Source organism: Mytilus galloprovincialis, chromosome 7 (genome assembly GCF_965363235.1).
Source record: "Mytilus galloprovincialis chromosome 7, xbMytGall1.hap1.1, whole genome shotgun sequence".
Lineage (NCBI taxonomy): Eukaryota > Metazoa > Mollusca > Bivalvia > Mytilida > Mytilidae > Mytilus > Mytilus galloprovincialis.
The window spans coordinates 20,800,021-20,824,843 of record NC_134844.1 but is presented as its reverse complement, the minus strand read 5'-3'; the positions used below and the strand labels follow the sequence as shown (position 1 = coordinate 20,824,843).

General features: G+C 32.8%; 1 protein-coding gene across 3 annotated transcripts in view; it reads right to left on the bottom strand.

The window, feature by feature from the left end:
* Window positions 1–838: 838 nt before the first annotated feature.
* Window positions 839–24,823, bottom strand: part of LOC143082509 (serine/threonine-protein kinase 38-like) — a 59,935-nt gene continuing 35,950 nt past the window's right edge. For all 3 annotated transcript variants that reach the window (XM_076258215.1, XM_076258214.1, XM_076258213.1), the window contains exons 5-13: window positions 18,078–18,161; window positions 16,083–16,361; window positions 7,446–7,548; window positions 6,621–6,682; window positions 4,704–4,821; window positions 3,957–4,080; window positions 3,222–3,317; window positions 1,774–1,862; window positions 839–1,221 (exon numbers count right to left, since the gene is read on the bottom strand). In XM_076258215.1, the coding sequence (XP_076114330.1) occupies window positions 1,076–1,221; window positions 1,774–1,862; window positions 3,222–3,317; window positions 3,957–4,080; window positions 4,704–4,821; window positions 6,621–6,682; window positions 7,446–7,548; window positions 16,083–16,361; window positions 18,078–18,161 (1,101 nt within the window). In that variant the 3' untranslated portion in view covers window positions 839–1,075. The remainder of the gene's footprint in view (window positions 1,222–1,773; window positions 1,863–3,221; window positions 3,318–3,956; window positions 4,081–4,703; window positions 4,822–6,620; window positions 6,683–7,445; window positions 7,549–16,082; window positions 16,362–18,077; window positions 18,162–24,823) is intronic.

The window sequence follows — 24,823 nt, the reverse complement described above, 5'->3', positions numbered from 1 at the left end:
ACAATAAAGCCAGAACATAAAACAAGGATGATTTATTTATTCAATGGATGAGTATTTTGTTAAAATGAACCAATGAAACAAGTTGGTTTTGAAAATTTAAGATAAAATTTGAATAGTTTATTCTTGGAACAGCCCAATAAAGTTCTTCTTAGCATTTGAACTACAAACAAATTTGATTTGAATTTTTTTAAAGTTAAAAATCATTTTGACTTCTCTCTTTTAATATTGCATAATTTTATCAATACAATCTAATTTTGCAACTACAACAAAAATATAAGCTTCCAAAAAAGAAAAGAAAGCACCCAATTTGTACGTACTGTAAGTAAATATGGATTTTAAAAAGCATTATATAAAACCAGCTTCACTATCGGTTATATAAATGTACATATTTAAAATGAACAGTAAATGATATTAAAAACCTCTGAGAAATAATCAAATGGAATTCTTCAGACAATTGACAGCAGTTAATATACAATTACTAAACATAAAAGTGTTATCATTTACTTATGCCCATTTGAAACTCAATTAACACTTGTAAATTTTTGCTTAATTTTCTCTTTCCTCTGAAGCAAAACAACTGCAGCAATACATTTGGAGTAAGTGCATTTTCAATTATTGCCTAAATTCCTCAAAAATGTTTGATTTAGATAAGACAACTTATAGAAAGGTATCAATAATTCAGTTCTTTACGTAAATTCCATTGAATGCTATTTACATAATTTGTAGCATGAAGATAATACATTGATTAACGTACAGATTTATATGGAGATAAAATATAGACAGATATTTTTGTAGGCAAATCTAATACACTTTACTGTTAATGTAGACGGTATTTTCATTTGGTAATACTTTAAATATTTATGAATAAAAAATTAATTTCAACTTATAAACCAACTGCTCAAAATATTTGCCCCCAGATAAATTCCTTTAGAAGAAATTTCCCTCTGAAAAAATAAATCAAAACAAACACAAAAGCTAACAAATCTTTTCTTTTTTCCATCACTATTAAAAGCATCAATGCAGGCCAGCTGTGTTTATGGAGTAAATGGCACACTATTAAGATTTGCTGTATGTTTTATGATGTCTTTGGGAAGGGTTGTTTGCCTCTTTGTGTTAATCCTTCAAATCGTTTGTACGTATAGTTTATAAACACCCAGTCTTTATATTTACTGTCTTTGTCACTTTCAATTAAAGTCTGCTGCTGATTATTCTGGTTTGTAGCTATAAATAGAACAACATTAATATAATATGTATGGCTATAAATAGGATAATGAAAACATTTTGACTGTTGGATTATGCTTTTTTCACAATGAACTTGCCAACACAAAGACTTTATAAATAGTATTTCTGGCTCTCTGCCAAACATGCTGCATTTAGATATAAACCACAGACATGTCACTCTTAAGACTTAGAAAAGTGTGTGATTATGGTGACATGTTTTCCTGGGAACTATCATCTTGTAAACCGATGTGTTCAAAATCTGATTCAGCATGTTGGTCAGGTTAAAAATAGTGTTTATTCATTTTCCTCAATATTCATGTTTTTTTGTTTCACATTGAGCAACCATCAATCAATCAATCAATCAATCAATCAATAAAACTATTCATAATAATGTTAGCAGAAAAAATACTCAAAATCTAATAGTGAAATTAAAATAATTAAATAAAAATATAAAGCATACAACTACTGGCCAAAAATCATTGATAGTTCTGAGCTATTTAAACTATAAAAATGAAAATATTCAAATTCCACATTATAGAATTGTTAACTTACGCCACTTGAGATCAATTTCTGGAAAATCGTCGAAGTTTGATGTATCGTCTATACTTTTAACATCTACTGGAATGGCTGCTGGTCTCTCCCTATATAATATACAAATAAATTGAATAAATTATATTAAAACACTCCATCCTGTTATAATAGAAAACAATTTATTTATTATAAGTTTTAACAACTCTCAGTGCACCTGAGATGACCCCTCAGTTTTTGGTGGGGTTCATGTTGGTCAGACTTTATTTTCTTGTATACTGTTGCTTGTCTTTTGATAGTTTTTTACTTTGTTTTTTCTATCTAACCTGAGATTGTGTTATTTTTACTTTGTTTTTTCTATCTAACCTGAGGTTGTGTTATTTTTACTTTGTTTTTTCTATCTAACCTGAGGTTGTGTTATTTTTACCTTGTTTTTTCTATCTAACCTGAGATTGTGTTATTTTTACTTTGTTTTTTCTATCTAACCTGAGGTTGTGTTATTTTTTACTTTGTATTTTCTATCTAATCTGAGGTTGTGTTATTTTGTTTTTTCTATCTAACTTGAGGTTGTGTTATTTTTACTTTGTTTTTATGCCCCACCTACGATAGTAGAGGGGCATTATGTTTTCTGGTCTGTGCCTCCGTTCGTCCCTTCATTCGTCCGTTCGTTCGTCCCGCTTCAGGTTTAAGTTTTTGGTCGAGGTAGTTTTTGATGAAGTTGAAGTCCAATCAATTTGAAACTTAGTATACATGTTCCCTATGATATGATCTTTCTAATTTTATTGTCAAATTAAAGTATTGACCCCAATTTCATGGTCCACTGAACAAAGAAGAAGATAGTGTGAAGCTCAGGTTAAAGTTTTTGGTCAAGGTAGTTTTTGATGAAGTTGAAGTCCAATCAACTTGAAACTTAGTACACATGTTAACTATGATATGATCTTTCTAATTTTAATGCCAAATTAAAGTATTGACCCCAATTTCACGGTCCAGTGAACATGTAAAATGATAGTGCGAGTGGGGCATCCGTGTACTATGGACACATTCTTGTTTCTATCTAACCTGAGGTTGTGTTAGTTTTACCTTGTTTTTTCTATCTAACCTGAGGTTGTGTTATTTTGTTTTTTCTATCTAACCTGAGGTTGTGTTATTTTTACTACCACAGCTTTTGTCTGTCAAGGCTGTCTTAGTTTTTCTCAGCTTTAATAAAAGGTAATTTCACTGACTTCATTATTATGGAAAACAAAACTCTCCACAGTTATTAGTCCAAAAAATATCTACATTGCATTCCTTTATAGTAGGTTAGAACATGGCAAAAACTTAACTTCAATCATATTTTGAGTATTTTTTTTTATCTCACCCATATGAAAGGTAAAGAAAGGGTGAAACAGTTTCATTTTTTTATAGGTGATTTTAAAAGTACACTATGCCTTATTTTTTCTAAACATTTGTGAAATCATTAAAACAATACACACCTGATATGTTCCCAATCAACTCCTTTAAAAAATACATGTGATTTAATTTCATCTATACTATTAGCACCTATTCTGTGTTCTGGATCACAGCAAAATCTGGAAATATATAGCACAATATAAAGACCTTTCATGAATACCCAAGATATTTTATACATAAGAATATAAATTATGTACAATAAAATTTGTACAGGGGAAATAAATGTCAAGTGTAATATTGTCCACCATGCATAAAGAGAAAGCTTAACTAAGCAAATGAAATCTTAATACTTTCAACTGATTATTTTAAGAGATTTGCTCATATTTGGGTTGCTGTCTTACTGACGTATATCAAACAAAAATATCTTTTATTATAATGTCAAACTTTGAGATATCAAATGTGTGAACAAAAACTTGCTGACCTCTTACAATATTGGTTCATAATTATATAATTTCTAACATCTCAGTCTAAAGTTTTATGTGCTGTTGTTTGTCTGTTTGTCTTTTTCTTTTTTAGCCATGGCATTGTAATTTTTTTTACTAGTGAGTTTGAATGTCCCTTTGGTATCCTTCGCTTCCCTTTCTATCTGTGTGATGTAATGAAGTTTTGACAAAATTTAACCTTAAATAGGTAAAACTATGGAACATTCTAGCTGAATTTAAAAAGAGCATAAGGGTCCCTTATTCTTTAGGGTCAATTTGGACCCCACTTGTACCTTTTCCTTTGTACATTACTGTTACATATATATGAAAACTTGCCTTTGAATGAGTTCCCTAGCTTCATTAGATATAGGCATTTCTGGGGGGAAAATTAATGTTTCTCTCCAGTTCATAACCTTCCGGTATGTTTCTTGTGGATTTTCAGAACAAAATGGTGGGTAACCTGCAATTAAAAAACGTTTTCATATTTCTAAGGCATCTTTACTAATTTTTTGTTGTTGCTTTGATAGGTAGAAGTCTAATTGATGTATTCCCCATATATTATCAATGCATAGCAAAACTACATGAAATCATAGAATACATATAAAAACAAGAATTCTGTGAGTAAGGCATTACATACCGTAGTCACCTGTTGGTTAAAATTCATTGTTCTGACACAAAATGCTGTATCTTTAACTTGTCATGGTGAAAACTATCTAACAAATATCAATATCTTCAAGCATGAGGAAAAATAGTCTGGAAAACTAATTATTTTATAAGTCCAAGGACTATAACTTTGTACATAATAGTCAGAATGGAAGAAAAATTTAACTTGCTTCTAATAAAACAATACTCTAAATATCAAATCAATATCTTCAAGCACGAAGAAATAAGATATTTTTTAAAAACTGTTCAATTCACTCCTTTTTTTTTAACCTGTGTCAAATTCTTAAATGTGTGGTCCTGAAAATGTGTAGGCATGGTTTAAATTCCTAGGTTTTCAATATTCTACTTTCTTACATAATAAAATTGATGCAAGTTTGAAATTTAATATGGAATCATTTACTGACCATATAATGTCCTTACCTATCATCATTTCATACATAATGACCCCAAGTGACCACCAATCACAGCTTGTGTTATAACCGGTTTGCATAAATACTTCTGGTGCTATATAATCTGGAGTTCCAACTGTGGAGTATGCCTGGAAAAAAGACAAAATTATACTGTTGTTTAAAAGTCATAGGCATTGAGTTTATATTTAAGAAAATATTTTCTGGTGTCCACTTATAAATAAAACTGAAATTTCAGACAAAAGGCATTGAAAAATTGAAAATAGACAAAAATGTGTGTTTCATCATTGCAAATTTAAGTAATTGATAGATTTTGGTAAAGGCATTCAAATTTGTTTTTAGTCTACTGAAGCTCATTTATATAAATAGATAGGGATTGAATCCATGGTACACAGATTATGGAGAAAAAACTACTCAGTAAAAGTGACGCTACTGAAACTCACTTTGAGATTTGGGGTAATAAGCATTGTGTATAAGTTTTGTAACAGTTGGTTGAGGCAAATTAAAGAGAACAGAAACAATTTTGGGATACATCGGTACAGAAGGATTATGGTTGAACTTCATGCCCCCCTCGGCTAGGAAGGGGTGGCTTGGGAGGGGCAGATGGACCTTTTTAACCCTTTCGCCGATGAGTCCCGGTTTACCGGAATTCAAGCTTCAGACAGCTGACTATGAGTCCCGTTTTACCGGGATCAGAATACCTCTTTTATATTTCGCACTCAAAATAGTGCAAACACGAGTTATCTTTCTTTGTTGAATACCCGAATGAAAGTCTAAACATGGCGCTTTCGTTTGTTGAAAACCGTGTCAAAATCGGAGGAAATTTACGGAATTTGCAAGAATTTGAAATGAGGGAACATTTTTTTTGAAAGAATATGGAAGAATTGAAGCCAAACTAGTACTTTTATTTACATAAAATGTTGTTTTATGTACAAAACACTTGGAATGGACATTGTTCAGTGTAAGGAATTTGTACAGCCTCGTTCAATTTTTCAAAATTTTTCTGTTTTGGGTTAAAAAAGTACGATTTTGGGTCAAAGAGCAGAATTTTGAGAATTTCAACTAGATAATGACAAAAATTTGAAAATTTGAATATTTTATGAAGAAAAAATTATCAAAACTTGAACAAAACTGTGAACATGGTGTTAGTGAATGAAACAAAGACACAAATAACTACAGACAAGTTTTTATTGACATTTATTATGAAGATCTCCCACTTGAGTAAAAGTAGCCAGGGAAGCCATCGTCTCAGAGTAGCTTCTGTCTGGGCAGCTATCAGTGAAAGGGTTAAGGAAATCCCTGGTGGGCCTTTATTTTTAAGAAAATTCAGGATTTTGTCTATTTTCACTGGAATTCACGACTTACACTTATAAGAACTAGGAAATTAATTATTAATTTTTCACAAGTTTCTGAAAAGAATATTCAATCTTTTGTGGGAACTCAGGATGACATCCCTCTGGAGGTACTACAGGTGCTGTATATAGCACAAATCATTTATTAAAACGCCACAAAACTTTATGAATCTACAAATGTAACATAGACAAATATGCAAGATTGTAACCATTAAGTATGAAGTCAAGTTTTGTAATTTTTTACTAGTTCATTATCCTATAGTTGTTTAATTCCTGTGTCATTTGGCATGGTCTCTTGTGAAGAGATGTCTCATTGGCACTCATACAACATCTTTTTTTATCTAGGTATTTTACGTGTAGAGAGTCAATTTTACGAAAGAGACAACAACCAAAGATTAGACACCAGAGCACCTATTTCTACTGGTTAATTCTGGTTGCCGATTCATAATTTAGAGTAAATAGAATGGGATATTTAGAATATGTCATTTCAACATGGACACCATTAAATTGGTAGTCCGCTTACATAACCGACAGACCAACAGTAAAAATAAATGTCTTTACATTTTAATATTACATACCAGAGCTCTTCTATTTCTTTTCCAGCTTTCAGCCCTCCTCTTAGAATCCATGGGATTCCCAGCTGAAAGTATAGGAAAATAAATAAGTCAACAGTAGGAACAATTATTTTTCTGCCATCACCTTAATAATTGTATATATATTCTTCTAGTAGGGATATATACCATTTTTTTTTTCCCAACTTCATATAAGCTGTGGATACATTATTATTCATTAGATACTAATTTTTGTGGGTTTTGAGGGTACAGGCAAGGTGAACCACTAATTTTCATTAGGCTTTTTATGCAGAGATTGTCAAAACCACAAAATCAAATATCCACTTAAATGTTTCCCTCAATACATGAAAATTGTTACCTATAAAATAGATGAATCTACAGTTGGTTATCAAAATAAAAAGGTCGAAGAACCACTATATATTCCTTGTATAATCTAAATGCATCTCCTTAGAACCACTATATATTCCTTGTACAAAATAAATGCATCTCCAAAGTGCCATAGAAGAGGGTACAACAATTTTCAAGCATAAATTTTCTCAATTAATTTGACTTCCATATGACCAGAGGATCAGACAAAGATGATACTCATACCAGAAAATTATTTGATTTGAGTTTAAATACTGGTAAAACAACTGGATGAAAATTCTACGAATACCTTTTTTTTCAAAAATTATAATGTCTTGTCTCAGTGATCATGGTGATATATACCCAACATCTTTTTTTCAAACCAATCTGGATGTCTATTTGACTTGTGTTTATGGCTCATTTAAAAAAATCTATATTTTTCGCAAGATGATCTGCAAATAAGGCTAATAAATAATACAAACTTACAAAAATCACTAGATTTGGCATTTGAGAGATCCTTATAATATTCTGTTCTATGGGATTTTTTCAAGCCTGTACATAAACCAAAGTCAGATAATTTGATATGTCCCTGAAAAATACAAAATTATGCATTTTAGTTCTGAATTTTTCTGAACTCTAAACAAAACAAACACATTGATTCTTTCTCATTTTGTTTATTGTTGTTCATTTTCAGTATTTCTTGTAACCTTGCTTTCTATTCAGGATGGTAGATAAATATTGGTTCCTATTTGTGTAAGCAGAATACAATTAAATATTCTAGGCCTATGTTGATTTCATTTGCATAAATATTGACTGAACTAGCGAACTAGTTTTAATCTGACTTTTATTCAAGAAAAGCTTAGCAATTTGAATCATCATTTAGTGTTTCAACTTTTTTACCTACTATCACATTTGTGCATTTTCCTGTACATTTCTAATGTCACAATTCTTGTGTAATTACATCACAGTAAGATTTGATGATCTTCAAAGATGTCATTTATGCCACTTTACCCTTTTCAACAAGTGTAACTAAAGGAGGAGTATGATTAGAACAGCACTTAAAACCTAGACATTGTCTATGATGTGACATACAATGTATTTGTATTTTACCACGGTTGTACACTCAGTGTGTTTGAAGAGCATTATATTCATGATATTAGAAGACTGTAAATTCAGAAATTATTGTGTGCATATATTATTGCAATTTTGTCACTTAGACTAAAATGCGATTTTAGTTTTTGCGATATTGAGAAAAATCCTGTTTAATTTATAAACCAGATGCTCTGCAGGGCGCAGCTTTATATGACCGCAGAGGTCGAACCCTGAACAGTTGGGGCAAGTATGGACACAACATTTAAGCTTGATACAGTTCTGAATTTAGATTGTGATAAAATAGTTGACACAACATAGGTTTCTGAAACAGAATGAATGTGGACTAAGAACTTAAACTTAAAAACTTAAAAATTTTAAATAGGACATTTACCTATTATGGTCCAATATCCAAAATCTAAATACATGGTCAGATTCAGCATATGATAGAACCCCAAGTATTCAATTTAAAGTTCAATTTTGGACCCTTTAGACCTCAATGTGGACCAATTTGATAACTGGTCCTAAATATTAAAAATCTAAATACACGGTTAGATTCAGTATATTGAAGTACCCCATATATTGAATTTTTGTTGAAATCAAACTAAGTTTAATTTTGGACCCTTAATGTAGACCAATTTGAAGACGGGACCAAAAATTAAGAATCTAAATACAGGGTTAGATTCAGTATATCAAAGAACCCCAATAGTTCAATTTTTGATGAAATCAAACAAAGTTTAATTTTGGACCCTTTTGGCCCCTAATTCACTGGGACCAAAACTCCCAAAATCAATCCAAACCTTCCTTTTGTGGTCATAAACCTTGTGTTAAAATTTCATAGATTTCTATTAACTTATACTAAAGTTATTGTGCAAAAACCAAGAAAAATGCTTATTTTGGGACCTGTTTTTGGCCCCTAATTCTTAACTGTTGGGACTTAAACTCCCAAAATCAATCCCAACCTTCCTTTTGTGGTCATAGACCTTATATTAAAATTTCATAGATTTCTGTTTACTTATTCAAAAGTTATTGAGCGAAAACCAAGACTAGAGGCTCTAAAGAGCCTGTGTCGCTCACCTTGGTCTATGTGAATATTAAACAAAGGAAGCAGATGGATTCATGACAAAATTGTGTTTTGGTGATGGTGATGTGTTTGTACATCTTACTTTACTGAACATTCTTGCTGCTTACAGTTATCTCTATCTATAATGAACTTGGCCCAGTAGTTTCAGTGGAAAATGTTAGTAAAAATTTACAAATTTTATAACAAGAGTGCATACGCTGAAATGTCTCGCCTTCTATACTAATCATTGATATTATGTTGATAGTCCTAGGTATAAAGCTAAGCTTTATTACAACTGTCACATAAACTTAACATTAACCAAGATAACTAAACAAAGACCAATGAACCTTGAAAATGAGGTCAAGGTCAGATGAGACATGCCAGGCAGACATGTACAGCTAACAATGCTTCTATACAACATATATAGTTGACCCATTACTTATAGTTTAAGAAAAATAGACCAAAACAAAAAAACTTAACACTGTGCAATGAACCGTGAAAATGAGGTCAGGGTCAAATAAAACCTGCGTGACTGACATAAAGATCATAAAATATTGCCATACACCAAATATAGTTGACCTATGGCATATAGTATTAGATAAAAAGCCCAAAACTCAAAAACTTAACTTAGACCACTGAACCATGAAAATGAGGTCAGGGTCACATGACATCTGCCCGCTAGATATGTACACCTTACAATCATTCCATACAACAAATATAGTAGACCTATTGCATATAGTATGAGAAAAACAGACCAAAACACAAAAATTTAACTATAACCACTGAACCATGAAAATGAGGTCAAGGTCAGATGACACCTGCCAGTTGGACATGTACACCTTACAGTCCTTCCATACACCAAATATACTAGCCCTATTGCTTATAGTATCTGAGATATGGACTTGACCACCAAAACTTAACCTTGTTCACTGATCCATAAAATGAGGTCGGGGTCAAGTGAAAACTGTCTGACAGACATGAGGACCTTGTAAGGTACGCACATATCAAATATAGTTATCCTATAATAAGAGAGAATTCAACATTACAAAAAATTTGAACTTTTTTTTCAAGTGGTCACTGAACCATGAAAATGAGGTCAAGGACATTGGACATGTGACTGACGGAAACTTCGTAACATGAAGCATTTATATACAAAGCATGAAGTATCCAGGTCTTCTACCTTCTAAAATATAAAGCTTTTAAGAAGTGAGCTAACGCCGCCGCCAGATCACTATCCCTATGTCGAGCTTTCTGCAACAAAAGTTGCAGGCTCGACAAAAATGGTAAAAATTGACTATAAAGGACAATAACTCCTTAGGGGGTCAATTGACCATTTCAGTCATGTTGACTTATTTGTAAATCTTACTTTGCTGTACATTATTGTTGTTTACAGTTTATCTCTATCTATAATAATATTCAAGATAATAACCCAAAACTGTAAAATTTCCTTAAAATAACCAATTTAGGGGCAGCAACCCAACAACGGGTTGTCCGATTCATCTGAAAATTTCAGGGCAGATAGATTTTGACCTGATAAACAATTTTACCCATGTCAGATTTGCTCTAAATGCTTTGGTTTTTGAGTTATAAGCCAAAAACTGCATTTTACCCCTATGTTCTATTTTTAGCCATGGCGGCCATCTTCGTTGGATGGCCGGGTCACCGGACACATTTTTTAAACTAGATACCCCAAAGATGATTGTGGCCAAGTTTGGATTAATTTGGCCAAGTAGTTTCAGAGAGAAGATTTTTGTAAAAGATTACTAAGATTTACTTAAAATGGTTAAAAATTGACTATAAAGGACAATAACTCCTAAAGGGGTCAACTGACCATTTCGGTCATGTTGACTTATTTGTAAATCTAACTTTGCTGAACATTATTGCTGTGAACAGTTTATCTCTATCTATAATAATATTCAAGATAATAACCAAAAACAGTAAAATTTCCTTAAAATTACCAATTAAGGGGCAGCAACCCAACAACGGGTTGTCTGATTCATCTGAAAATTTCAGGGCAGATAGATCTTGACCTGATAAACAATTTGACACTGTCAGATTTGCTCTAAATGCTTTGGTTTTTGAGTTATAAGCCAAAAACTGCATTTTACCCCTATGTTCTATTTTTAGCCATGGCGGCCATCTTGGTTGGTTGGCCAAGTCATGTCACACATTTTTTAAACTAAATACCCCAAAGATGATTGTGGCCAAGTTTGGATTAATTTGGCCCAGTAGTTTCAGAGGAGAAGATTTTTGTAAAAGATAACTAATCTTTACGAAAAATGGTTAAAAATTGACTATAAAGGTCAATAACTCCTAAAGGGGTCAACTGACCATTTCAGTCATGTTGACTTATTTGTAAATCTTACTTTGCTGAACATTATTGCTGTTTACAGTTTATCTCTATCTATAATAATATTCAAGATAATAACCAAAAACAGCAAAAATTCCCTAAAATTACCAATTCAGGGGCAGCAACCCAACAACGAGTTTTCTGATTCATCTGAAAATTTCAGGGCAGATAGATCTTGACCTGATAAACAATTTTACCCCGTCAGATTTGCACTAAATGCTTTGGTTTTTGAGTTATAAGCCAAAAACTGCATTTTACCCCTATGTTCTATTTTTAGCCATGGGCGGCCATCTTGGTTGGTTGCTCGGGTCACGCCACACATTTTTTAAACTAGATACCCCAATGATGATTGTGGCCAAGTTTAGTTTAATTTGGCCCAGTAGTTTCAGAGGAGAAGATTTTTGTAAAAGTTAACGACGACGGACGACGACGACGACAGACGACGGACGCCAAGTGATGAGAAAAGCTCACTTGGCCCTTTGGGCCAGGTGAGCTCATAATATTCAAGATAATAACCAAAAACAGTAAAATTTCCTTAAAATTACCAATTCAGGGGCAGCAACCCAACAACCAGTTGTCTGATTCATCTGAAAATTTCAGGGCAGATACATCTTGACCTGATAAACACTTTTACTCCATGTGGTCCAAGGACACAGTTATCGTCCTTTGGTTTTCGTTGTCTACGAATATAGTCCCTAGTGTAAACAGTGTATAACTTGCATGTTTTATTTAATACACTTTCCCAATTTATTTCTTTATATTAAATGCATGAAATATTAAGTAGGGGGATGTAATTACATGTCAAAAAAACTTGAGTGCTGAAACTTTATGTTAAGTAGTGAACTGGTCCAGTTCTAAAAGGTCAAATTTTATCACGTCTGAAGCTGTCAAACTGAATTTTACACCCCCTTAACACAGAATTGTCAATATTTTGAGTTAGAGCTGGTAGAAGTTTCTATAATTTTGATATTATTTTTCTCACTGGTAGTACACTACACTGTAAAAACATTTTGGAGAAAGAGCAGGTGCGATTTTTTTAATTTGAATTTATTGTCTAAAAGAAATGCACTACGAAATAACTGTGTTCTCGGGCCTAAGAGATGGATTCCTGAAATCTAGATTTTTTACTTTGGGAACTTTCCTGAATGATTTGCTGGTTTTAATTTGCCAAACTCAATAAAAGTAAAGGATTTACATCTTTGGTTAACAGAAATTCTGTTAAAAAGTGCCATTTTGGCATTCTACAGCTATAATAAGCATTTTAAAGCAATTTATATTTAATGCCTAACAGGCATGCTGACTTTCTATCTGACAGCTTTTTTATTCCTGATATTTGTGTTTCTATGCTTAAATCAAATTTAATTAACCATTTGTGAACTCTGAATAAAGAGAAAAGTAGATTATCACAGAAAAAAAGTTCAGCATATTTTGTATTCATGGCCCTGGTTAAACGGCCTAATTGATGTATGTAAAATGTGAAGCGCTTTGTACATCAAATCTGTAGTCCATCACAAATATTTCACTAAATCTGTAAAAAAAGCATTTAACTATATTCAGTACACCTTACTCCTTTAAAGGCTAACATATTTTTTTTCCTGTATGATAGTAAGTGGTCAAAATTTATGCCTATTGAGACTAAAACTATATGCAAGTTTTCCATCCAAAAGTGAAAAAACTGGCTGTCAGACCATATTGTCTTTCAAAAAATATAAATGCAAGAGTCCTTATGCATTTAGACTTCTTGTATCATAACACCTTACCATAGAAATGAACAAACAGTAACACATTTTCACTTCTGATAGCTTCTGTGTGCATTTTTATTTGTCAATATGGACTACCGCCTAAATTGACTCTAAATAATTCTCAGTACTACATGGTCCAAGATCATTTTATACTCATGTGGTATACTTTTTGTAACTTTTCTATACATTTAAAGTACATTTAATATATATGAAAGAATAATACAGGCTTAAAAAACTTCAAAAACTTCAAATTGGCTGAGAAAAATGCATATTTATATAAGGCTTCCCTGAATTGGAAAATCTCTATTTTCAGGCATAGGTGCATATAAATTTGACTTTGGAATAAATACAATACATCTGATAAATAAAATGAGTGTGCAGATGCTTTTAATACTTAATATCTAATATTCAAGATCATTTAAGAAGCAATTTTTTGCAAAATTTCAAGTTTTTAGGCCAAAATCTTGACAGTTGAAGATATTTAATTTATACGTCAAAAATAAACAGTCAAATGTCAATACTAAAATGACCATAGTTTCTGTTCTATCTGACATATGGCCATGAAACTTGGCAAACTATCTCATTATTGCCTAAGCTTAAGTTATGCAAAGTTTTATAAAGATTGGTCGATTCTTTCTGTCCTATTAGGTCCAAGGACACAGTTATCGTCCTTTGGTTTTCGTTGTCTACGAATATAGTCCCTAGTGTAAACAGTGTATAACTTGCATGTTTTATTTAATACACTTTCCCAATTTATTTCTTTATATTAAATGCATGAAATATTAAGTAGGGGGATGTAATTACATGTCAAAAAAACTTGAGTGCTGAAACTTTATGTTAAGTAGTGAACTGGTCCAGTTCTAAAAGGTCAAATTTTATCACGTCTGAAGCTGTCAAACTGAATTTTACACCCCCTTAACACAGAATTGTCAATATTTTGAGTTAGAGCTGGTAGAAGTTTCTATAATTTTGATATTATTTTTCTCACTGGTAGTACACTACACTGTAAAAACATTTTGGAGAAAGAGCAGGTGCGATTTTTTTAATTTGAATTTATTGTCTAAAAGAAATGCACTACGAAATAACTGTGTTCTCGGGCCATGTCAGATTTCCTCTAAATGCTTTGGTTTTTGAGTTATAAGCCAAAAACTGCATTTTACCCCTATTTCTATTTTTAGCCATGGTGGCCATCTTGGTTGGTTGGCCAGGTCAAGCCACACATTTTTTAAACTAAATACCCCAAAGATGATTGTGGTCAAGTTTGGATTAATTTGGCCCAGTAGTTTCAGAGGAGAAGATTTTTGTAAAAGATTACTAATCTTTACGAAAAATGGTTAAAAATTGACTATAAAGGTCAATAACTCCTAAAGGGGTCAACTGACCATTTTGGTCATGTTGACTTATTTGTAAATCTTACTTTGCTGAACATTATTGCTGTTTACAGTTTATCTCTATCTATAATAATATTCAAGATAATAACCAAAAACAGCAAAAATTCCCTAAAATTACCAATTCAGGGGCAGCAACCCAACAAAGGGTTGTCGGATTCATCTGAAAATACGAGGGCAGATTGAACTTGACCTGATAAACAATTTTACCCCCATGTCAGATTTGCTCTAAATGCTTTGGTTTTTGAGTTATAAGGCAAAAACTGCATTTTACCCCTATGTTCTATTTTTAGCCATGGCGGCCATCTTGGTTGGTTGGCCGGGTCACGCCACTTATTTTTTAAACTAGATACCCCAATGATGATTGTGGCCAAGTTTAGTTTAATTTGGCCCAGTAGTTTCAGAGGAGAAGATTTTTGTAAAAGTTAACGACGACGGACGACGGACGACAAGTGATGAGAAAAGCTCACTTGGCCCTTTGGGCCAGGTGAGCTAAAAAATGCTTATTTGGGCCTTTTTGGCCCCTAATTCCTAAACTGTTGGGACCAAACCACCCAAAATCAATCCCAACCTTCCTTTTATGGTCATAAACCTTGTGTTTAAATTTCATAGATTTCTATCACTATTTACTTTTACTAAAGTTAGAGTGCGAAAACCAAATGTCTTCGGACGACGACGACGCAACGCCAACATGATACCAATATACGACCAAAAAATTTTCAATTTTTTCCAGTCGTATAAAAACATTGCTATAAGTTCTAAATTTACAGTATCAATTATATCACAAACTTATACTTTTTTAGTTTTCTATGTTGTGTTTTGTGTAATGCTGTTGTGTGTCACTGTGTTGTGTGTTTTAGTTTTTGTTTGTTTTGTGTAATGCTGTTGTGTGTTTTAGTTTTTTGTTTGTTTTGTGTAATGCTGTTTTGTGTTTTAGTTTTTTGTTTGTTTTGTGTAATGCTGTTGTGTGTTTTAGTTTTTGTTTGTTTTGTGAAATGCTGTTGTGTGTTTTAGTTTTTGTTTGTTTTGTGTAATGCTGTTGTGTGTTTTAGTTTTTTGTTTGTTTTGTGTAATGCTGTTTTGTGTTTTAGTTTTTTGTTTGTTTTGTGTAATGCTGTTGTGTGTTTTAGTTTTTGTTTGTTTTGTGTAATGCTGTTGTGTGTTTTAGTTTTTGTTTGTTTTGTGTAATGCTGTTGTGTGTTTTAGTTTTTTGTTTGTTTTGTGTAATGCTGTTGTGTGTTTTAGTTTTTTGTTTGTTTTGTGTAATGCTGTTGTGTGTTTTAGTTTTTGTTTGTTTTTAGGCATGACACTATCAATTGAATTCAGCTTATGAGTATGAATATCATTTAGGCATCTTTCTCGTCTCTTTTATAGATTATTTTAACATGGTTGGTAGCATTTTTTTCTATTTCAAAATTTTTCATTACTTGATTTCTATGTTTTTCATAGTAAAAACACCAACCGCTAATTGTTTTTACCCACAATACTTACTCTAGCATCTAACAATAAATTATCTGGTTTAATATCCCTATGTATAAAGCCTAATTTATGAATGGAATCTATAGCCACAATTGTCTCTGCCACATAAAACTGTGATTGCTCATCCGTTAAAGTGTCTTTCTTCATTAACAATGTCATCATGTCACCACCAGGTAAAAATTCCATTATGAGGTATAAATTTTGTTGGTCTTGGAAAGAATAAAACATTTTCACAACCCAGGTATGATCTGCTTCTACTAAAATATCACGTTCTGCTCGTACATGAGCGATCTGAAAGTAAACAAATTGCAAATCAGACGTTAATATAAATAAAATTTACCAAAAAAAAGTACATAATTGGGAATATGAATAAAATCAAATCAAAATTTTATAACTTTGATGTTGTTTTGATGACAATTTTGTTCTGTTGTTCTTTCAAAAACTGTATATTTGTGTTATGATTAATTTTGTTTCATCAATGTTCATACTGATGCAGTTAACTTTATGGAGTTAAGTGTATATATACAATATTTGCACACAATTTTCATGTAAATCTGATGTTAAACTGAAAGTTTGAGAACATCTTTTTCTCAGAGTCATTTGCAAAGTGTATAACAACTGACATGGCTCAATGACATGTAAATTACATAAAAGGTGCACACAAAACATCATTTTGGCAAAGAAAAATCTAGATGGCATGAAGTTCAGTTCACCAGTACCGATAAGAAGGATAAGTTGAATGCAATATGATCCCTACTACAAGGTTACAGAATAAAATTTCTAGTTATAAAACAGTTGTATTAACTATAGTATTCTTTGAGCTATTCAGGTTTTCAATTTAAAATGTTTATTGTTCTACCAAGTACCTTTTTTTCTTAAACACTTATAACTTTAAAACATTTCTGAGTAATAAACTTTATGGTATACTGAGAAAAGGTAAGTATGAAAATGTAGGTCAAAGATAACGCATGGTAAAGAACTGTATTGTTATATAAAGTGGTGTCAATAATACACATGTTGTTGAGTTAAGCATACCCTTAGTTCATACTATTGTTATATAAAGTGGAGTGTCACATAACACAATAATGCACATGTTGTTGTGTTAAGCATTATTACCCTTAATTCATAGTATTGTCAAACAGGAAGTGAGGACAATGTCATTGCTATGATTGATTATTCATATCTTCATTAGGGAGCAAGAAAATTGCATCAGATTTAAATTAATAACAGATTCAGAACATTTGGTTGAGGCAATAAAAGTTAGAAAACAGAAATGAAAAATCACAATTTTCCATGTGTAAAGGAGCATAACTCTAGAATGGTAAATGTGAAACCAAAATTTAAACTTGTTTTGTTTGGTCTGTATTTTGTGGTGATAACCACTGTGTATAATTATCATTACATTTGATTGCGGTAACCAAAAAATAAGAGAATGGAAATCAATTGGTATACAGACGGACAAGGGTAAAACTTAATGACTCCTCTGTTACGGTGGGGACAAACAAATATTTTCCTTCTTTCAAATTCAAAATCTTGTTCTTCTTTTTGAGTTTTGAATTAGAAGACTTCAGTGTATTGGATAAACAAGTTATCACAAAATAATTATCACTATATATGTCTTCATTTAATAAAGGGAAATCATTACAAACAAATTGCATTACTGTATCATAATTTTCTAATTTCAGTACTTAAACGATACTGATCATTGGCCATCCAAGATGGCAGATTAGGCCTATACTCCTTTAAGTCTTAATCAATTGTTAATCAATATCGTTTCATTGTGTTTAACTGAAAAAAATCATAGAAATATCAATATGGAATCTGGACATATTTACATGATGATGTTGATGGGGTTTTTAACGACCTTGACTGACTATAAGGCCCTTGGACAGTCGCCATACAGAGATCAAAGCATGTTCTAGCTTAATATTGGATTAAAGTTAAATAATAGTATAACCATAACCAATAATCTCATATTCTTTGAAAGATCCAAAACTATAGTCATACCTGATCTTTCTCCAGCATGTCAGCTTTTCGTAAAATTTTCATGGCATAAACATGACCAGTATCTTTCTTCTGTACTAATCGTACCTAAAATTACAAAGTTTAAAATTAGTTTACCCTAACAATGGTCATCATGTCAAATATAAGTTTTCATGTACAATGGTCATCACTTAATTATCTTTATTTTCTATTTTAATTAAATATAATACATATAACAACCCTTTCCTAATGATACATAATTAAAGACAATTGGTGGAATAACTATCACCTTTATGGTCATACATAGTCACGACTTCTTCTTTCTCACTTAATTTGTATGCCCTTTCCTATCATATGTGGTTGTTCAAACAGCATAATCTCATAAGGGTGACTTCTTCTTTCTCACTTTAATTTGTATGCCCTTTCCTATCATATGTGGTTGTTCAAACACCTTAATCTCATAAGGGTATTTAAAACATCATATTATCCATATATTTTTCATGATGTTATTTTATGTGTCACAACAATTCTTGAAAATGAGCAACTTGAAATTACTGTGCCTTAAAATTACCAATCTGTCAAAACAAATGATGTTTTTTATAATTCTTTATGAATATTTTTCATAATCAGTACATTAAAAATAATGGTTTTATCTAACAAAAATAATAATCATTATCTTTCTTGTCAACAACTTGCAGGTTATATTCCAGGAAATTTGTGATGATGTAGATCAATTCATTCTATACCCATGAACAATTTAATGTAGTAAATTGTACCAAATAAACTCTCATGCAAGCATGATATATCCTTCTATTAACCAACTATAAAATAATCATTGTTTAAAGGGGACAATTTACCTAAATTAATGGTAACATAATGTAAACATTGAACCTGAATGGATTGTAATTTTGATGCCGTGTATGTAAATACATATACTTCTGTACACTTTTTAGTAAACTGAACAATAGTTTACTTATTTTTTTCATGATGGTTTGTCTGTTGGCTGTGTTTTTAAAACAATGTATAACAATTAAATTTCTGTATTACTCGGTTTAAGTGACAGTCCCATCTATTTTGGCCACAAACTTTACAGTCAACACCCTATCCTTCAAAAGATGGGGAAACACAATTCCTACAATTTTATGGCTTTCAGTTTCATTTGAGGAAAATATAGTGCTCTATGTAAACCTCCATACCATGGTGAGTAACTGACAACTTAACCACATGCTCAGATCAAACCAATGGGGAGGAACTGATCACTCAAATACATGCTTGAAGCCCAACAAAGCCAGGTAAATTACTAAATTTCATTCTGGTAACCAGTCTATGGTGAGTAACTGATAACTCAAACATGCTCATAGCTAATATTGGCTGAGGAAACTTACAACTCAAACTCATGATAGTAGCCAACCTATGGTGAGTAACTGACAACTAATATTCATGATGGTAGCCAATCTATGGTGAGTAACTGACAACTCATATTCATGATGGTAGCCAACCTATGGTGAGTAACTGACAACTCATATTCATGAAGGTAGCCAACCTATGGTGAGTAACTGACAACTCATATTCATGAAGGTAGCCAACCTATGGTGAGTAACTGACAACTCATATTCATGAAGGTAGCCAACCTATGGTGAGTAACTGACAACTCATATTCATAAAGGTAGCCAACCTATGGTGAGTAACTGACAACTCATATTCATGATGGTAGCCAACCTATGGTGAGTAACTGACAACTCATATTCATGATGGTAGTCAACCAATGGTGAGTAACTGACAACTCATATTCATGAAGGTAGCCAACCTATGGTGAGTAACTGACAACTCATATTCATGATGGTAGCCAACCTATGGTGAGTTATTGACAACTCATATTCATAAAGGTAGCCAACCTATGGTGAGTTATTGACAACTCATATTCATAAAGGTGACCAACCTATGGTGAGTAACTGACAACTCATATTCATGATGGTAGCCAACCTATGGTGAGTAACTGACAACTCATATTCATGAAGGTAGCCAACCTATGGTGAGTAACTGACAACTCATATTCATAATGGTAGCCAACCTATGGTGAGTAACTGACAACTCATATTTATGAAGGTAGCCAACCTATGGTGAGTAACTGACAACTCATATTCATGATGGTAGCCAATCTATGGTGAGTAACTGACAACTCATATTCATGAAGGTAGCCAACCTATGGTGAGTAACTGACAACTCATATTCATGATGGTAGCCAACCTATGGTGAGTTATTGACAACTCATATTCATAATGGTGGCCAACCTATGGTGAGTAACTGACAACTCATATTCATGAAGGTAGCCAACCTATGGTGAGTAACTGACAACTCATATTCATGATGGTAGCCAACCTATGGTGAGTAACTGACAACTCATATTCATGAAGGTAGCCAACCTATTGTGAGTAACTGACAACTCATATTCATGATGGTAGCCAACCTATGGTGAGTAACTGACAACTCATATTCATGAAGGTAGCCAACCTATGGTGAGTAACTGACAACTCATTCATGATGGTAGCCAAGCTATGGTGAGTAACTGACAACTCATATTCATGAAGGTAGCCAACCAATGGTGAGTAACTGACAACTCATATTCATGATGGTAGCCAACCTATGGTGAGTAACTGACAACTCATATTCATGATGGTAGCCAACCTATGGTGAGTAACTGACAACTCATATTCATGAAGGTAGCCAACCTATGGTGAGTAACTGACAACTCATATTCATGATGGTAGCCAACCTATGGTGAGTAACTGACAACTCATATTCATGATGGTAGCCAACCTATGGTGAGTAACTGACAACTCATATTCATGAAGGTAGCCAACCTATGGTGAGTAACTGACAACTCATATTCATGATGGTAGCCAACCTATCATGAATAACTGACAATTCATATTCATGATGGTATCCAATCTATGGTGAGTAACTGACAACTCATATTCATGATGGTAGCCAACCTATGGTGAGTAACTGACAACTCATATTCATGATGGTAGCCAATCTATGGTGAGTAACTGACAACTCATATTCATGAAGGTAGCCAACCAATGGTGAGTAACTGACAACTCATATTCATGATGGTAGCCAACCTATGGTGAGTAACTGACAACTCATATTCATGATGGTAGTCAACCAATGGTGAGTAACTGACAACTCATATTCATGAAGGTAGCCAACCTATGGTGAGTAACTGACAACTCATATTCATGATGGTAGCCAACCTATGGTGAGTTATTGACAACTCATATTCATAAAGGTAGCCAACCTATGGTGAGTTATTGACAACTCATATTCATAAAGGTGACCAACCTATGGTGAGTAACTGACAACTCATATTCATGATGGTAGCCAACCTATGGTGAGTAACTGACAACTCATATTCATGAAGGTAGCCAACCTATGGTGAGTAACTGACAACTCATATTCATAATGGTAGCCAACCTATGGTGAGTAACTGACAACTCATATTTATGAAGGTAGCCAACCTATGGTGAGTAACTGACAACTCATATTCATGATGGTAGCCAATCTATGGTGAGTAACTGACAACTCATATTCATGAAGGTAGCCAACCTATGGTGAGTAACTGACAACTCATATTCATGATGGTAGCCAACCTATGGTGAGTTATTGACAACTCATATTCATAATGGTGGCCAACCTATGGTGAGTAACTGACAACTCATATTCATGAAGGTAGCCAACCTATGGTGAGTAACTGACAACTCATATTCATGATGGTAGCCAACCTATGGTGAGTAACTGACAACTCATATTCATGAAGGTAGCCAACCTATTGTGAGTAACTGACAACTCATATTCATGATGGTAGCCAACCTATGGTGAGTAACTGACAACTCATATTCATGAAGGTAGCCAACCTATGGTGAGTAACTGACAACTCATTCATGATGGTAGCCAAGCTATGGTGAGTAACTGACAACTCATATTCATGAAGGTAGCCAACCAATGGTGAGTAACTGACAACTCATATTCATGATGGTAGCCAACCTATGGTGAGTAACTGACAACTCATATTCATGATGGTAGCCAACCTATGGTGAGTAACTGACAACTCATATTCATGAAGGTAGCCAACCTATGGTGAGTAACTGACAACTCATATTCATGATGGTAGCCAACCTATGGTGAGTAACTGACAACTCATATTCATGATGGTAGCCAACCTATGGTGAGTAACTGACAACTCATATTCATGAAGGTAGCCAACCTATGGTGAGTAACTGACAACTCATATTCATGATGGTAGCCAACCTATCATGAATAACTGACAATTCATATTCATGATGGTATCCAATCTATGGTGAGTAACTGACAACTCATATTCATGATGGTAGCCAACCTATGGTGAGTAACTGACAACTCATATTCATGATGGTAGCCAATCTATGGTGAGTAACTGACAACTCATATTCATGAAGGTAGCCAACCAATGGTGAGTAACTGACAACTCATATTCATGATGGTAGCCAACCTATGGTGAGTAACTGACAACTCATATTCATGATGGTAGCCAACCTATGGTGAGTAACTGACAACCCATATTTATGAAGGTAGCCAACCTATGGTGAGTAACTGACAACTCATATTCATGAAGGTAGCCAACCTATGGTGAGTAACTGACAACTCATATTCATGATGGTAGCCAACCTATGGTGAATAACTGACAATTCATATTCATGATGGTATCCAACCTATGGTGAGTAACTGACAACTCGTATTCATGACCACTGAAACACATGTTAGCAGCCAATAGATTGGAAAAATGACAACTCAAACTATTCTGGTGGCCATCTAAAGGTTAGAAACTGACAACCAAACTATTCTGGTGGCCATATAAAGGTTAGAAACTGACAACCAAACTATTCTGGTGGCCATATAAAGGTTAGAAACTGACAACCCAAACATATAGTTTAGTGAGTAATTGACAGCTAAAGCACATCCATGCTGGTGGCCATCCCAAGGTGATTAACTGGCTACTCAAACACATGATGGTAGCCAACCATTGGTGAACAGCAGACAACTCAACCATATACTTTCAACAATCTTTGGTGAGTAACTGACAACTAAAGCATTGCTAGATTGAGAACAATTTCTAATGTTTCAAAATGACCATGACTTGATAGGTTAGTCACTTAGTGACCTATTTTATACCAAAACTAATTCCCTTGCATGATAGCATTAGATAGGGTAGCAGTCATACCTTGGCAGTAAACCAAGTTAAATGACACTTAACTTTCCAATGAAGACAAATTCACTACAGATAGAAACTAAAAGTTGGGTTGAAGAAATAGAAGCTACAAATCTTCCGAAGAGGTATCCAAATTATTAATATGATACATTATTATGAAAGCACTAAATCTAAGTTCTATTTCAAGTTCTGGTGACATTTATGGGATACCGGATTACAAGGTGTATTTGACATTTTATGGTATTGATTTATAGGGAGGGTGCACAGATAATATGTACAATCTCCAACCAATAACCTTACTTTCATGTTAAGTTTACGTTAAACAGGAAGTGGATTACAAATTAAATATTTGAACACTTAAAAGTTTTAAACACAATAAATAATATCAACCCTTATTTTTGTTTGCTTTCAATTTTACGCAGAGTGTCTCTACGCTAGTTTTCCATAAATAATTTCCTATATTTAAAGTGCAACCTGTAATCCTTCATTCACTTAGTTTGAAAAAAAAACCTGTTTTTAAATTGGGTTAAGGCAAGACCATGTAGGACTTATATTGAGAAATGTTACAGATTAATCAATAAACAATATTCTTCAATACATCGAAATTGTGGAAATTTTATTTCGTTAAAAACATGAAACTAGCTGTCCCTTCTTATTCTAAATATTTATTTTACTTAAATTTTACACAAAAGATCAAAGTCACATCTGTTTTACTGTTACAGTATTAAAGTTAACATTTTAGAATGGGAAATTACAATGGAGATATTTTTCAGAGACATCTAATAACCAGTGTCCAAAACTAAACCAGAACCTGATGCCTACATGTCTGTTCGAGGCATGTTACTTTTCCAATATGGTAAAATATGCATGGATTGTATTGATCTTTGATACTTCAAACATTATATAGAGCACTTAATCTATGAGAAATCAAAACTTTAATTAGCATGAAAGGGTCCATAACTTTATTCAGGGTGTGTCACTCTAATAAAATTCATGACTTAATTAAAATTTTGCGAATAAGATTTCCTTTTAAATTTTTTTAATGTTCTGGAAGAAATAAATATGAAGTAAGGAAATAAATGTTTTAAAACAATTTGTATAAATTTATATTTATGATAGTTTTATATAGACAGGAAGGAGTTAGCGGGATATCATTAACAGGATCACTACAAAATACTACTTAAATAGTCAAAAATAACTGTGTAATTTCCTTCAACTATTTCCCCCTTCTGTATCTAATCTTTTTACTTTGTTATATATAATCTTCCTTTTTCTGCCATTAATTTCTACTTAATTTATATGTGATTAATCAACTCAATACCTTTTTTGGAAGACATGGTTGAGCATTATAAAACTGAATTACATGTATAACCATACAACACAAGGCTATTTACTATTACAGTAATATAGTAAAACTGTAGTCTAAAGTCACTATATCAATGAAAAAGTCAATCACTTTACACCAATTAAATCAACAAAATTTACAACATTATTCAAACCACCCTTGGACAGTAAAAAAAAT